This window comes from Morone saxatilis, unplaced genomic scaffold (genome assembly GCF_004916995.1).
Source record: "Morone saxatilis isolate NCDOM2014 unplaced genomic scaffold, NCSU_SB_2.0 Contig8, whole genome shotgun sequence".
Taxonomy (NCBI): Eukaryota; Metazoa; Chordata; class Actinopteri; family Moronidae; genus Morone; species Morone saxatilis.
Window position 1 is genome coordinate 23,688,304 of NW_023340257.1, and position 15,923 is coordinate 23,704,226.

The 15,923-nt window shown below is 42.5% G+C and overlaps 1 protein-coding gene across 4 annotated transcripts in view; it reads left to right on the plus strand.

Moving 5' to 3' along the window:
- Positions 1–15,923, plus strand: part of aplp2 (amyloid beta (A4) precursor-like protein 2) — a 53,741-nt gene that overhangs the window by 16,531 nt on the left and 21,287 nt on the right. For all 4 annotated transcript variants that reach the window (XM_035679845.1, XM_035679842.1, XM_035679844.1 and 1 more), the window contains exons 2-3: positions 9,475–9,648; positions 11,282–11,411. In XM_035679845.1, the coding sequence (XP_035535738.1) occupies positions 9,475–9,648; positions 11,282–11,411 (304 nt within the window). The remainder of the gene's footprint in view (positions 1–9,474; positions 9,649–11,281; positions 11,412–15,923) is intronic.

The following is a 15,923-nucleotide window of genomic DNA, read 5'->3' on the forward strand; positions in this document are numbered from 1 at the left end:
TCCTCTCGCTCTGTCACTGTGTGCTTCTGATTATCTATCTCCCTGCTTTCTTCTCCCTCTACCCCTCACTCCTCCCTGCTCCACTTCTTCAATCTGTTTCTCTCTTTTGCCCTCGCCTTTTCCCTCCTCTCTGTCTCTCTTTCCCTCTGCCTCTTTTTCTTCTGCAGCCTCAATGTTCCTCTGTGTGAATAGCTGGGATGCTTTTGTAGAAGGTTTCCATAGTGATGGGCCATTTGAACAAGTCGTCATTCACGTCTGTTCGCTGTAAGCTGGAGAGAGGCCATGTTATCTCCCCCTGACACACAGGCAGACCTGTGCCACTCAATCGCCACAACTGTTACCCTGCAACTAGCGAGCTGCTACGCATCTTCTAGTCGGAGCTTAATTACGACCACGTCTCGCTTCTGTTCATCTCCCTTCACTGAGCATGGCGACTCTACGGCGACGCTCAGTGAGAACAAGCTGCAGCTCAATCATAGCTCGCCTTGGAAACTGTTAGTCAGGTGTATTTGAAGGTGGAACATGTAGAATATTAACACCAGTAAATTATTACCACAAACCTGAATGCAGTTTACTTTGCTGTTAATACACAACCCTACTCCCTTTCCATTTATAAGCAAAGGTGGATACAAACATCCTCTTGGAGACGGGAATCAAAGAGATTTATGGGAGGTGGGTTATCACTTTTGAGAAACATCTAGATAATTTTATTTCCCTCCATTTTACCATTTTAATCATGTTTCTGTATCCATGTTTTATCTTTATGTGTATATCTAAATATTTAGGCTCTAGGCCAAATGTATTCTCTTTTTTTAATGATTTATAATGATAATAATATCAGATATTATGTTATTAGTAATAGTTGTAGCAGTGGCTACAACACAAACCAGAAGTAGCACATTATACTCATTAAAGGTCCAGTGTTTAACATTTAGGAGGAGCTACTGGCAGAAATAGAATAAATTATTCATAGGTATGTTTTCATTAGTGTATAATCACCTGAATATAGTAATTGTTATGTCTTGGTTATCTTAGAATCAGCTTTATCTACAGACGTCGCAGGTCACCTTCCATGGAGGGCCGCCATGTTAAGCTGATGTTTCTAGAATAGCCCAGAAGGGACAAACAAACACTGGCTGTAGATAGATCATGTTTCACAGCCACTGTAGTTTCTGCTTGGCGCTGGACCTTTAAGTTGCATTCAATTTAAAGTCTTTAAAGGACCAGTGTGAAGGATTTAGTGGCATCTAGTGGTGAGACTGTAGATTTCAACCAACTGAATACCCTTTTTCTCAACCAAGGGTGTAGGAAATGCCTTATATATTGCCAGTGTTGGTTCGTCCCTTCTGGGCTACTGTAGAAACATCACAGTTCAACATGACAGCCTCTGTAGAAAAAGACCTGCTCCCTCTGTTGATAAAAACGACTTATTGTAAGGTAACAAAAACACACCAGTTCTTACTTTCAGATGATTATACACTAATAAAAACATACCTATAAATATTATATTCCATTTCTGTGAATAGATCCTCCTTAATGTTACACACTGGACCTTTAATCCCTTAAAGCTTGGAAATGCAGACAATAAAATCTAGTCAAATAAATTAGAGCAGTACAGTTAAAATCCAATATGACCAAACTTGATATTAATTACTGAAAAAGCAGCAGGCTGATGTAACATCAGACCACTGGTCTCAGGAGTCAGACAGGTAGAAATGTCTTCACTCAGATCCTTCGTCACTTTGAACTCTCCTAGTTTGATCAACTCCTTTTCCCTTCTGAACGTCTTTTTTGGCTTGACGCATGCAAGGAAATATAGGACAATAGTATTTCCAGTGTTTCACACCTTGGAACAGCTCCACACAGTCTCATTAACAAAGGCATGTTCAATCAAGTACAGGTTGAGCGGAGAGGATTACAAATAGGCTTACCGTCTGAACCGGGGCTGGTACCGGCGTGTCATGGCCGTGCCATTGTCTTCCTCGGTAAGCGTTTGGGTGTGTGGTGACGGTGTTTTTCCGCTCCGCTCTGACAGTCTGGGGCAGAAGGAACAGCCGACTTTCCTCTCCTGTCCGGTCCCGTCTGGCTCTGAATGATGGGAGGTTAATGAGCCACACAGAGGTGACCGCTAGTGAACAGAAACATAATGTTCAGCTTTCTGTGGAGCATCTCCCTGTCACCTCAATCTCAGACACACAGAGACACACAGGCATACAAATTAATGTCATGGTTTTCCTTGAACGTGTTTGTAAAATTGTTTTTGCTTACAACACAACTTAAGTGTGTTGAAACTGTATGAAAATGTTTGATATGGTGAAATTATTTACAGAAGTTGATTTTTTACACTTAAGCATATATTCACATCCTCCTAGAATTTCAACTTTTGGAAGAAGAGACAAAGAAGAAATGGAAAGTGGGTGACTTTTGTCTTTAAAGAAGAAACTCCCAGCAGTAGTGTTTTTACGTGGAACTGTACATTTCACAGCTTTAGGTTGTCGTCTTTGGAGGGAAAGTCGCGCTGACTGGACTCCACTGTTCCCCAAACTGTGGGAGCATTTTTCACGCTGTGGGTTTGGAGCGGTGACTCATAGGGCAATTCCAGAGTAGTCTTGGGACACTTCAAATGGTGAAGACAAAAGGCCATTTCACTCAGACAGAGGGGCTCATTTGCATTGCAGTGAGGGGTTGCCCTTTTGATTCAGAGTCTAAGAACATGACACCTTTTTCCTTTTATTATTCCGTTTTTACTGTCTGGCCTTTTGAGGGTGGGGGGTGGTAGAGGTGTTTGGTCTGTAGGAAAATGTCACAGTCCCTCTGTTGCTGAATTCCCCCCCTCCTCCACTCTCGTCTGTTATCTGTTGCTGGTGAACTGTTTGTGTAGTGATGGTGTCAGCGGCTCAGGCCCCGGTCTTCCCATGAGCTTCACCACTGAGAGGAATCACAACAATGTCATACAACCTCATTTGGCATGTGTGTGTATGAAGTATTTTAGGAATTCTATTGACCTCCATAAAATGAGCTGTGATGCATCTACGGTAGCCTGTAATGTACAGAAACAATGAATTGATCAATCCGCAAAAATATTTTAAAAACATTTTTTAAATGAATATTTCAGTCGTTTTCTAAGCAAAACTAGTGGAAAAACAGTCCACTAGTTTTAGATTGTTAGTCAGACAAAAGCAGATATTTGAAGATGTTACCTGGACTCTGGGAAGTTCTGATGGGCTTTTTTCATGATTATTGACACTCCATGTAATGATTATCCAATGTGTTTTCATTAGCGTATAACCACCTGAAAATAAGAATCTCTGTGTTTTCGTTACCTTAGACTGAGCCAATCAGAGAAAAATAAATGCTACTGCTGTGAAAGTAGTAGTACTTGTCCCTGTAGGTCCCTATAACTTATCACATGATTTCTTTGTCTAACAATATGTAAATATCTTAACCAGGTTTACTTACATACTTGATTAGAGCTTCAGTAGTTCAAATCAGATCTTTGTATGTGTGTTTGGAAAATAGCAGCATAGATACCGGTGGCAGGCAACAACTAATTTATTTTCTGACAGCTGCTTTCATGTCACAACTGACATTGCAATCAGTGCAGCCTGAATTAAGTTGTTCTATAAATTCTTATACATGAGAAACAATAAACACCAGTCCATCCCTTTTATTCACTTTAGCTCCAAATCCCTCTGTAATACTGTATGCTCCCGGTAATGATGTTATTAAAGGGTGTGAAAATGTCTCCTTTTCACAGTCCTCCAGTATTCAGGAGGTGTTTTCATGTCTTTAGACAGCTAGAAATCTTAGCACCTTACAAAGTATTCATTGATCAATGGCTCAAACCTCTGCATACATAAGGTGGTTATTTTGTTTAATGGATCAATAAATAGTATATGTTGTGCATTATGAAACTATTTCACTGAGGAATTCAGTTGATACAGAAGCATCAAACAATAAACCAGCACAGCTACCAGCTACCAAGCTGTTATGTAAAGCTATAATAGAAGCTAATAAAGAAATAAAAATGCTGTAATTGCTTCACTCCACATATTAGCACAACACAGTAATTGCAGTAAACACTGCGCCCGCATAAACATCAAACCTTATAAGCAATAAGAAATGGAAATCAATAATTATTTTATGTCCCAACATTGTACATATAGATCATATATTCCTGTGTGTGTGTGTGGCCTTCTCAACACTGCCTATCTTGTTTAGGTATTAAGTCAACACAAGGAAGGATTAGATGGATTAACGATGCCAGGCATTTCTCCACAGAGTCACATGGACACTAAGCATTCTGGGAACCCACGTGTGGTGACCGGTGCCTCATTCTGGAGCTGCTTTTATAAGGTCTAGACTGTGAGGATGGCTTCACCATACCTCTGCCAAAATTAGACCAGTTGCCACCGCTCAGTCAGGTCTTCTGAAAGCGGAGCAGGCAATTTAGCCGATCTTGTGTTTGCGAGAAATGACAGCCAGGCTGATTAGACTGTCTGCTCACGGAGGAATTTTGTATTAAGTTTTGTTTTGGCTATTTCAAAGTTTCTGTCTCTGTTTGTGTTGGAGGATCATCACAAAAGCTCAAACCCCAAGTGTTTTGAACATTACGGCCTTCATCTATTTATTTCCCATTTCCCACTATCCTCTCAGTGTGTGTCCTGAGCTCACACACTGCTGATCATGCTGCCCTGAGTGGTTGACCTGAGACCACACACACACACACTCATACACGTATACACACACAAACACACAAATTGGATTAGCTTCTTTGGATCTTGCCCAGATGCTGTGTGGTAGGTCATGTAATAACTGACCCGTACCGGTCCCAGGAGGGGTTTCTCTACAACCTCATTAAGGAATACTACCTGTTTATAAGTTTGTGCCAGCCGTCTTAGTTGCACTATCCTTTTTTCTATTATTCCTCCTGGTGCCTGCATACAGTCAGCATTGTTGAAGATATCCAACTTCATTTCCTCCTTTTCCGGACATTTAGAAGAGACAATTTTCTGCCTTTTATTCTTGTACAGCACAAAAAAAAACTGCTGCCACAGACTCAATTGTCGCCTGAGCTAAATAATCTGTCACAGTAAATGTAAAGCCGTAATTTGGTTTTGTCAAAGTTTCTCTGATTGATCGTTATTTCACTGCAGCTACGTTCAGCATTTTCATTCAAATGCATTCATTTACACTCTGCACGCTGTCAATCACCCAGAGAAGGAAAAGAAAGTCACTGCATATAATAAATAATCTTGCAAACAAAATAAACCTCACTCTCATATGCTTTTATTTCTAATTATTTTTAAGATAGGTGAGATATGGTGATGGTTATGTTTCAACAATGAAAAACAAGGTGAATACTGTATGCATCACAAAATGATTGACGGTGTAGTGTAAACTGGATGTAGCCAGTAAATGAGCTGTAACTGAAAATAACATAACTCTTCTGCTTTTTAGAGTGACCGGATAATGTTTTCCACTAGGTGTGGTGTGGTGTGTGTGTGTGTGTGTGTGTGTGTGTGTTGCTCATTAGAGATCTAGACTCATAAGGTATATTTATCCGTTACGAGAATAAAAAAAGGAGTGTTTGTTTGTGTGTGCACGATGTTCCATGCGTTATTTCATGACAAGCACTGTCATGTCTTAGCTTGTTTTATGTGGAACTTGGCTCGAAACACAAGAGCAGGCTAATAAAACGTGTTTGTGTGCTGGAGGCAGACTGGGAGAACAGCGACAGACTAGTGTGTGTTCGCAGTAAAGAGCGAAAACGAGCTAAATGATCCTCAGCCCACACAGCTTTTGACAAGCGTCTGTGGTGGCAGGCTTGTCTCTCCTGCATTCACGTGGCCTCACGCCGCTCTTTATTGCATTACAGTCTGCGTTCATTTGAGAATAATATGTCAAGCTGGGACATAAGCCAATCAGTACACATTCCCTGCTGCCGTTGTCTATTCACCCTATTTGCCTGAGCTTTCCTCTGTCGCTTGGCCTCTCCCTTTTCCCGACTTCCACTCCCTCTGTCTCTCTTTTGTTTCTCCCTCTGACTTGCCAAGCCTCCAGATAGCAGCAGGTGTTCACACTTACACATGATATAACATCTCACAGTGAGTCAGTAATGAAAGATGGATGCTTGATGACTTGCGTTTGTTAGGTGTGGCGGCATATTTTTCTAGTGGCTGTGTGTTTGGGTGTGTTGTTGCTACATTCAAGGCCAAAACCAGAGTTTATCCATTTATCTGATATGAGAGAAACATCTATGTGCTAGTGCTTTGGATATAGATACACACAGATATAGATTTAGTACAACACAGTTCAATATGATAGTGATAAATGATAGAAGGGCCTTGTAAGAGGAAAAATATTAAATAAAATATCGTGTTATTACCTCACATCTTTGTCTCAAATAAATCTCCAGAGTTACATTTTTGTATAGTTTTACATCCACGTTACAAAATGTTGTTGATGACTCATCTTTTTGATCCCAGTTATTAAAACGTGATTACAGTCCTTGGGGCGATACAGCCAGCCCTTCCCGTAAAACCTCCAGGTCTACCAAGCTGAATTAGCCATCTAATAGTTACATCAGCCTTAAGGTGTGTAGCTGGGTGTTGGTTTGCACAAGGGGCATCAGTATCATCAGCAGCTTTCTTTATTTTTCCAACTAAACGAGAGGGCAAGTGATCCTGCCGTCATTGTTGATTTTCACCACTTTTGAACTTTAAAATGAAGCGACTCTTGGCATGAAGTTCTGACCCTAACCTCTGTTTCATGTGGAAACACGACAAACTGCTGAAGCAAATTACTGTCAAAGTAATTTAATGTGACCTTTAGGAAGGAGTTCGGTTACATCAAATCACAGTAGAAAAAAAAAACAAGAAAAACAAGACCAAAGCTCATCAGCTCCCTTGAGTCTAACTTTAACTTCCATTTCCTCTCATTTTTCTTCTGATTCCATTTCACTGGCCTTCACTGGCCAGTGGAACAAATTGGTCTTGGATGATGTAAAAAATTGTGACGATAACTAGTCTTGAAATGAATGTCTGAGTCACGGCTGTCCAAGACTGAGTCACGACCAAGTAAAGTCTTTACATGTTGTCTCAGGAACAAAAAGATTATGTCTCCTACAGTACTGTGTGTCTGTGTTGAATGTCACAGTCAGCAGAACTGTTTTCCCAAAGCCGTCATTCTTCTGGTTCAGGTGTTGCTGGTGATGAGACAGGGACCACAGACGAGATAAATCTCTTCTACTGCCTTGCTGTTTCCCCCACCAACCCCCCTGTGTGTGTGTGGGTGTGGGTGCCACTTCTCTTGCTCTCTGCTGCCCCCATCTCACTTCTCTTTGTGCAAGTCTGGCCAAGAGCAGCTCTTTTGTTAAGTAATAAACAGGCATGTGACTGCAGATTTAAGGCAGCGGTATAAACCACGTTCACTCTGCCTCCGCTGCCATTGTTGCAGAATTAAAGACACACTATCACTTAGGTGGAGTCAAAGGGGTGTCGAGAAGGCCCCAACACTTGTTTTTCCACAGCCGCAGAGTCTAGTTGTGGTCAGGCTATCACTGCTTCCCTTGTCTTCCTCCCTAATGTGCTTCTCTGCGTCCCTCATTTCCTCCCCACCTCTCTGCTTCTCATACACCCCGAGCCAATCTCACAAAGGAATGAGAGGGAGGAATAAGAGGGAGGAGAGCAAACAAGCCTGTGGTGGTGCAGAGAGGGAGGAGTGGAGCAGGATAAAGATGTGGAGATGGAGGAAGGAGGGGAAATGAGGTTGAAGCTGAGGCTGTTGTGCCTCTAGGACCAAATCAAGAAAGTCCAGTGTGTGTTTACTTGCATACGTGGATGCCTGTGTGGCTGTACGCATGCTTTTTGTGTGTTCTGTGATTGTTTGTTTGCGCTGGCACCTACATGATTGTGTGGCTGAATGTACGCGCGGGTGTGTGGCTGAAGCTGTTGTCAGTTAATGTGTGTGTCTGTGTGCGTGCAGGCTCAGCTCTGGCTGCCTCTGCGGCTCATCACACGCTACAGCCAACTGCTGATTACACAGCACTTGTTTTGTCCCCGCTCTACTCTGTTCTGCACCTATTATCAGCCTGGGAGCCTGCGCAGAATTAGACAGAGAGCTTTGTCTAACACACTGTTACTCAAGTCTCTCCTCTTCAGCTGTTTTCTCCTTGGCTGTGCGCTGCAGAGGACACCTCTGTCTGTGTCTCCTCAAGGCTGAGGACCCAGCAAACAGTGAGACATTTGAGTCCAACAGTCTTCGCTCATTCCCTTGATCTCTCTCTGGGGCTAAAGCCTGTTTACTCAGCCTGATGACATTATGACAATCAAGAGAGGATCAGTTCCGTTCCACTTCCTGTCTGGAGGCTCCCTGGTGTGTGTTTTGGGATAGTTTGGCATGCAGAGCTACATCGGCTCGCTGATTCATTAGAGTTTCCCGTGCTGTGACACCCCCAGCATCAGGCGAGTGTTAGCAGGCCGTGACTTATTGTCTCAATGAGGTGCTGATGAGTTGACTGATGCTAGCAGTACCCCGTGTCATTTGAAAAGCAATCGTGTGAAAGCTGATTACACAGTAGTTTCAGACCGTTGGTGTCCATTTTCTATCGTCCAGGCGGACTGGGTGTTCCTTCTTCCTGCCTGCTGGAAGAGGAGCTGCAGGGTTCAGTAAATGATGACAGGAACAGGGTGGAAAGATAGCAGATATTCTCTCATGTTCAGAGGATTAGGAGGTAAACAAAGACAGGATTCTGGTAGGAAATCACAGACGTATTTTTTAACAAATCCTGCGGGATGTTAGAACACATATTTTCATTACGCCATTTATGTTGTTGTTCATATGTGTCCGTGCTGCAGAGATGATAGGGGAGCAGGAAGCATCAGTGTTTACCTTGAAGAATAAATGATCCGCCCTTTGTGGAAAGACTTTGGTCCCAGGAGGCCTGGATGAGCAAAGCTCTGCCCTGAACCAGGAATGTCCTGTTTTGTGAGGCATGACTGCAGTTTTTTCCGTCCCTCCTGCTCTCTGTGTGCAGCCTCTCAGTCACACAATGGGCATCAGAGCAACAAAAAAAACCTTGTGCACAAATCCAATCAAACCCCTACTCGTTTAACCATCAACTTAGCCAAACCTTCCCGATGTGCGTTTAATTTGTCTCCATTCTGAGCCCCTCTGCTCTCTCAGCACTGCAGCGATGAGTCGCAGTAGCAGCTAAGCGTTGACAGGCAGTTCTGATGTTGCTTCATCACGTCTGGTACAGTTATCCATTGCAGTACATGAGCTGGATCTGCTTTCTGTGTTCAGACTTCACAGAAGGCTCCTGCGTCAGGCTCATGACAAAGTTTATGAGAAAAAATCAGTGGGGCAGACAGTGTCTCAAGTATGTCTGCCTCAATAGTCCCCAGGTTTTAAAGGCTCTACAATAATTGATTGTGTTAACTCCCATTTCACTCTTTCTCTGTCTTTCTGTAGGCGCTAGCAGCCAATGCAGGCACAGGGTTTGCCGTGGCCGAGCCACAGGTGGCCATGTTCTGCGGAAAGCTCAACATGCATGTCAACATTCAGACCGGCCGCTGGGAACCCGACCCATCCGGAACCAAGAGCTGCGTAGGAACCAAGGAGGGTGTGCTGCAGTACTGCCAGGAGGTGAGTCACTGTGACACTGACACATGTCTAATCCCCTTCCTATCACTCTCATAGAAGTGATGAAATTCAAGCACCTAAGTCGGTTAGAAAAGGGCAGAGACAAAGTGGGTTGTCCAACAAATGAAATTACTTCAGGGAGAGACTGTGGAGGTGCTCACCCATGTTCAGAGGAGCCATTGTATCCTTTTATTTTACTCTATGAGCTTGACGTTACAGGGGTCGGGTGATTTTTGTTTTAGATCTTGATTTGAATATTTAATTTTCTTTATTAAAATATCCTAATTTTATGGTACCTAGTTGAGTCTTAGGCCACATTTGCTATGTTTAGATTTTCTTAAATGAAATAGTGTTGCAAATGTAATTTACTGAGAGTGTACTTTAAAGAATAGTTTGACCTTTTCTGACATTATTCGCTTTATTAAGTTGGATGAGATGAAGATCATTCTGTCAATCAGTGGTTCTCAAACTTTTTCTGTCATGCCAGCTTCCTGGAGCCCAAAAAAATGCATGCCTCCCACCCCAACAAAGATGGGTTTATTTTTTATCAACCATTAAGAAAACCTGCTAATTAAAAATGAGTCAAGTTGAATTTGCAATCATTGCAATGAACACAAAATTCAGGTTAGCAAGATAGCCGTGCTAGAGCACATTAATCATATTCATGCAACTCTAGGTCATCCACCTCCCACACCCTCATTTAAGAACCACTGGATTAAGTGAATAGTGTACAGAGGTGCTGGTAGGCAGATTATGTTACATTTAGACAGAGCCAGGCTAGCTGTTTTCCCTTGTTTTCAGTTTTTGTGCTAAGCCAAGGCAGCTGGTAGTAGCTTTGGATTTAATGGACATATATGAAAGTGGTCTAAATCTTCTCATCATCAACTCTCAGGAAGAAATTTACGTTGAACAAAAAATTTGTGTTTTCAATTACTGCTCCTTTTTCCTTTTCTAGGATGTTAAAGTAATGGGAGTTCTATAAAAAATAATACAAGGCAAAAAGTAAATGGAAATGTATTATTGAATACGTCTGTGAGGTTAGAATAAGTTATATTGAGCTAGTGAGGTGGAAAAAGTCAGTTCTTATTGCACTGTGATTTATAATTGGAGAGGCTATTGAGCTGTTCCTGAAAGACGGACATTATTTACAGTATAGTGGGTGGCATTTCAATTAGCAGACCCTGTGACTGTTATTGTCTCAAGCTGTCTCTACAATTAAGGACATGTTTTTCCACAGCACGGATATCCTCAATCTTATTTACTTGTTCCTACTGTATCTCCCAACCCAGGAGGGTTCTGGTATTATTTTCATGGTTTATTATGCAGCTGTCCAAGTAAAAAAAGGAGGGCTGTATATTTTCAAGCAGCCTTCCCCACAAGCTTCAGTTGCATTTATTGATGACATTTTGATGGCATTTGGGGAAAGTGTAAATTGCGTGCTCTTTCATGGCTGAGCAGATGGCATCTAGAAAGTATAAAATGTGGATTAAAGGATCCCATTGAAGCGCCACTTATCGCACCTTCTCCCTCTATCTCTCTCTCTCTCTCTCTCTCTCTCTCACACACACACACACACACACATCCAAAATAAATGTCTCATTATTTAATATACACTCTCTGCTTCTTCTTCCAACAGATGTATCCCGAGCTCCAAATCACGAACGTGGTGGAAGCCAACCAGCCAATTCGTATTGAGAACTGGTGCAAGAAGGAGAAGAAGGTGTGCAAAGGACATGCCCATATCGTGGTGCCTTACAAATGCCTAGGTAAGCTTGTACACTAATAAGTAGTTCAAGGGCTGGGGGAAACCACTTAAAGAGCTGTGAATGGCCCTTTATATCAGGCGTTCTCCATTGCCCTCCCCTCTTCTATATCGGTCCTTTTTTCAACGCAGAGAAAGAAGAGATTATGATACATCTTAGCCATAGGCAGAGGTGACTGGCAATACTGGAGTCTGATTCGGTTGACTAATCCTGGCCTTGAGCTGCAGATTGAGCAGATCCACGCTGGATGGGAGTTAATGTCTCTCAGAATGGATGGTTAAGGGGGGAAAGCTATTATTGCTGGGGAGGCTTGTTGAGCAATAAAGCACAATCTTATTTCCCCCCTCAGACAGTGGCCATAAACTCACACAGACACACAGGGTCAGCGAGAGGGAGGTCTGTGAGGAGGCCTGCTTTATTACTCCCCATTTCTCCATTTGCCTGTGCTGTCACACACACCTCTCTCCCTCCTCTGTCTCCTGCAGCATCACTGTAATCAGCAGTGGCAACATGGCTATATTCCGGTTTATTAAATGTCAGATAGAGCCTCAGACTTTGCAGGCCACATGCCTCCGTGCTCCCTAACTTACAAAAACACAGCACACTGCGGCTGCCTCTGAGGATTGCAATAACAGAGAAATAGAGTTCTGAAACAAGGTTCCTCTCTGTACTTGCAAAGCTTTGTCATGAAGGAAAAGACATATTCCTCTGTGCTGCAAACACTTCTCAGCACCCTTCCTCTGTCCGAAAGCCTCTTGCTGATTGAGTTGTGCTGCTTTCCGGGATGAAAAAGCTATTAGCAGTTCCACTGGACTGTGAAATGGGCTACCATTCAAGAGCATTTTTGGCAAACGCAGAGTGGAGGCTTTTGGGAAATTCATGGGACAGCAAACACCACAACTGGAGTGGCCACTCAGTGGCTGAGACAGGAATACAGATGAGAGAGGTTCACATGCAGCATCAGTCTCCAAAATCCTCCCAGTTTGCTTTCATCTTACATCCCGAAGCTGTTTCCCTCTAACCACCTGCCACTCCTGATAGCCTCCTGTCCTGTCTCCACTGTGGCCGACTGTTGCATCCATCACCAACCCAAGACCTCTCATTATAATTCAGTAACGGTGCCATGACTGCCATTTAATTAAAACAATCCCATTCTGTCCTCTGAAATAATCAAAAAGCTTCATTTCTTGTTCTTTGTACACTTTTTGTCATCACCGTTAAAGGTCTGCACACTCATGCCCTATCGAATTACGACAGCCCTCTCTGCTGCTCTGCTGGGTTGCAAATGAGGAGTCTGAACTGAGAGAACAGAGGAGACAGATGGAGAAGGAGACATAAACATAAGGTGTTGGCAAGAAGGGGGCTATTGAGAGGGTTTCTGCTTAATTATGTAATGGAGCATGTTAGGGGCTTAATTGGAGGGCTCTGATCATATGCTACGAGCCACGGCATGCCTCTGCTACCTCACTGCGCCTCACCTCTTTAGTCCATTATTCGTCAGGCCTCTCTATCATATCATGTTCAATGAAGAGTGTTTTTGAATTATTCATTATTTGTGATGTTCACATACTGTTCCAGAGAAATGGACATGAGGGATTCTGCCTTATATTCATCAGTGTATATTAATTATTGTAGAATCAAAAAGAAATGAAATAGACCAAAGGGAGGTGGGCTATAGCTCGGAGGATATGATTAAAAGGGCCAGTCCAGCACCCATGTCAAGTTAATAGGTTTATATGAATAATGCAAGCGCTAAGGAAGGAGCTCAGTGTAAAGAGAGAAAGATGGGTTATGCTGTATCCCATCTCTCCATGCAAAGGCTCAGTCACAGAGCCACAATCCCCCCGTGTTTCCTGTCCCCAAACAATGGCTCTGCAAATAAATGTGATTTTTGTTCCATGGTACTCTAATCCCTGTAGCATGATGTCTTTGTCAAACAGCAGAGGATTATTTAAGAGACTTTTTTTTATTATTATTATGTCTGGAATAGTGAGAACAGTCAGTGGCAGATGTCTAACTGGGGTGTTGGTTAGTGTGCGTGGTAGACTTGTGCAATAACTAAATTGTGGGGAAAAGAAACAGCAGCTTCTTTGCTGAAAGAAGGGCATTCTGAATAATTGAATCCTGCCATTTTCTGGGTAAACACAGATTTACAAAGATTTTCTGTGCGTGTTACTTCTTATCTTTAAGTTCTATTGCCGTTGGTAGTTATCCGCAGTAGATCACATTTATTTCAGGCATATTGTGGCTTATTCTTAGCTCTTGACCTTTAAAGCTAGACTTTTCAGGAAGAAAGCATATCAAGGCCATGTTTTTGGCAAGAAGAGGAATTTAATTAGCAGAATTTACAGACATGACACATACTTTGCCTTTCCTGTTGACTAAGACTGTTGATTTAACAAAGGGTAGGGCATACAGTGACTCCTGATATCATCACAGGGGCTGAGTCTTGTGATTGTGAATAAGTTGATAATGGATACAAACCTCAGGCTTTTATTAGAGGACCACACCTCTGGCTGTTTGCACTCCTTTGCGTCTGGAAATATTTTGAAATGAGCCTGAACTTTGAAACACAGTGCTGTGGACAAAAACGTGACAGTCAGTCATAAGATTGTGTGACATACTGCAAATTTAACATGTGAAAGGTTAGCTAAGTGTAATACAGCAAAATTAGGAAGTTCTTTGCACGAGCTGGGAGTCAAACCCCCGGACGTTAAATGGTTAAATGTTCTTTCCATTACCCGACCTCCAGCTACTTCATGAATTTTGTCACGTCTGCCCCATGTAATCCTTTCATGTTGGCAAATCAGATTCCTTCCACTTTAAAGGCACAATCCATGAAGCAAATGTAAACAAAAGGGTTGCCAAAAATCAAAGCCTGGAACATGATATCATTCTCAAACTGTATGGCAAGAACTAACACTGGCGCACAACTAAAGTTATTCATATCTTCTTTAATATTCGGTGGTGGAATATTCAGCATGATTATAATCTGAGAAACACATAATACTGACTTTCAACAGCACATGTTAATGAAGTACTTCATAGTTAAGTAGTGATTTCAGATTGAATCATTAAGTGCACTGAACAAGTTATTTGCATTTTCATATCTCATATTGATTACACTAAATGTCATTACTGTAGGCTTCCTTTGGAAAGTCCTTGAAACACAATAGCCATGCTGTCGACAAGCAGATCTTGGTTGGCACTTAATTGAATTCACCACCTCTCAGTGCTGAAAGTATCGCTGGTACACTGGGTGTTTTCTTACCTTTACACTCCCTAGATGCCTGTAGAGCAGCCAGTCTGGGCACAGGAGAGTATTAGCGAGGGTGTCTGATAGATGGAAGGTTAAAAGAAAGGCAGATGAATAGAGTAGGTGGAGAGGAGGTCACAGAGAAAGAAGAGTACGCTCATAAACACATTTCACACAACTACACACGGAGAGAAACACACAGAGCAGGAGTGCTTGCGAGGCACAGCTGCTCTCCAAACACCACCATCCATCACCCACTGCAGTGTGACCGCGTACGGGGTCTGCTTGAAACCCACTCCACCCCGCAACCAAAGCAACCTGTGAATGTGAGAGAACGAGACAGAGAGAGAGAGAGAGAGATGAAATGAAGAGAGAGTGTGAGAGCGAATGAATCAGTTAGCATCCGGTGTGCAGGATATGGAGCTGAGCTGAGAGAAGAGAGAAAAGAGGGGAAATTCACCAATGTAAAATCACTCCTACAAAGTGATTCATGCCTTAAATATTTCACTTATGTAAAAGTACAACAAAGAAGTATTAAGAGCAAAATCCACTTAAATATTAAAAGTAAAAGCTCTCATGCCACTTTCAGAGTGTTATTTTATGATATTCTATTGGATTGGACTGTTCTATTGTTCAATTTAAATGCTACATCGAGTCAAAATGGAGCTCATTTTAACTACTTAATATACTGTTGGGTAGTTTAGGCAGGCTGTAACAATGTGTCATAGAATTAGAAGTAGTATGAATTGAGGGTTTACTCTTTAAAAAGTCAGAAAAAAACAACCTGAGGTGACATTTTCAAATGTCTTATTTTAGTCCAAAACTACTAATATATTATGTTCTGTTCTACTCGGACTACATCTAAGTACAGTGCTTGAGTAAATGTTCTTTCCACCAGTGGTAAGCACAAAGCAGACACACGCGGGAGGGTCTGGAGGGCTGAGGGGGGTTGTGTGAAGGGGTGTTACTGTACCTCCTGGGCGGAGATGAGAAGCAGCTGCTGAGTCCTCTGCTATTTACAGCTCTCTCCTCTTCCTATCCTACCCTCTCATTTTCCAAAACACTGCTTTTTCACCCTCTGCCTTTCCTTGCCTGGCTTATATGAAGCGCTCCAGCAGCTCTGCCTCAGGCCGAGGTCGCGGCGAACCACTAAATGAGTGGTTATAGGACAGCTCCCAGCCCTCGTTGTGAGACCTCGAGACCCTCATTTGTGTGTTCTCAGTCCACCCATTCTTCAGCCACTCTGATCTGGACTTTGC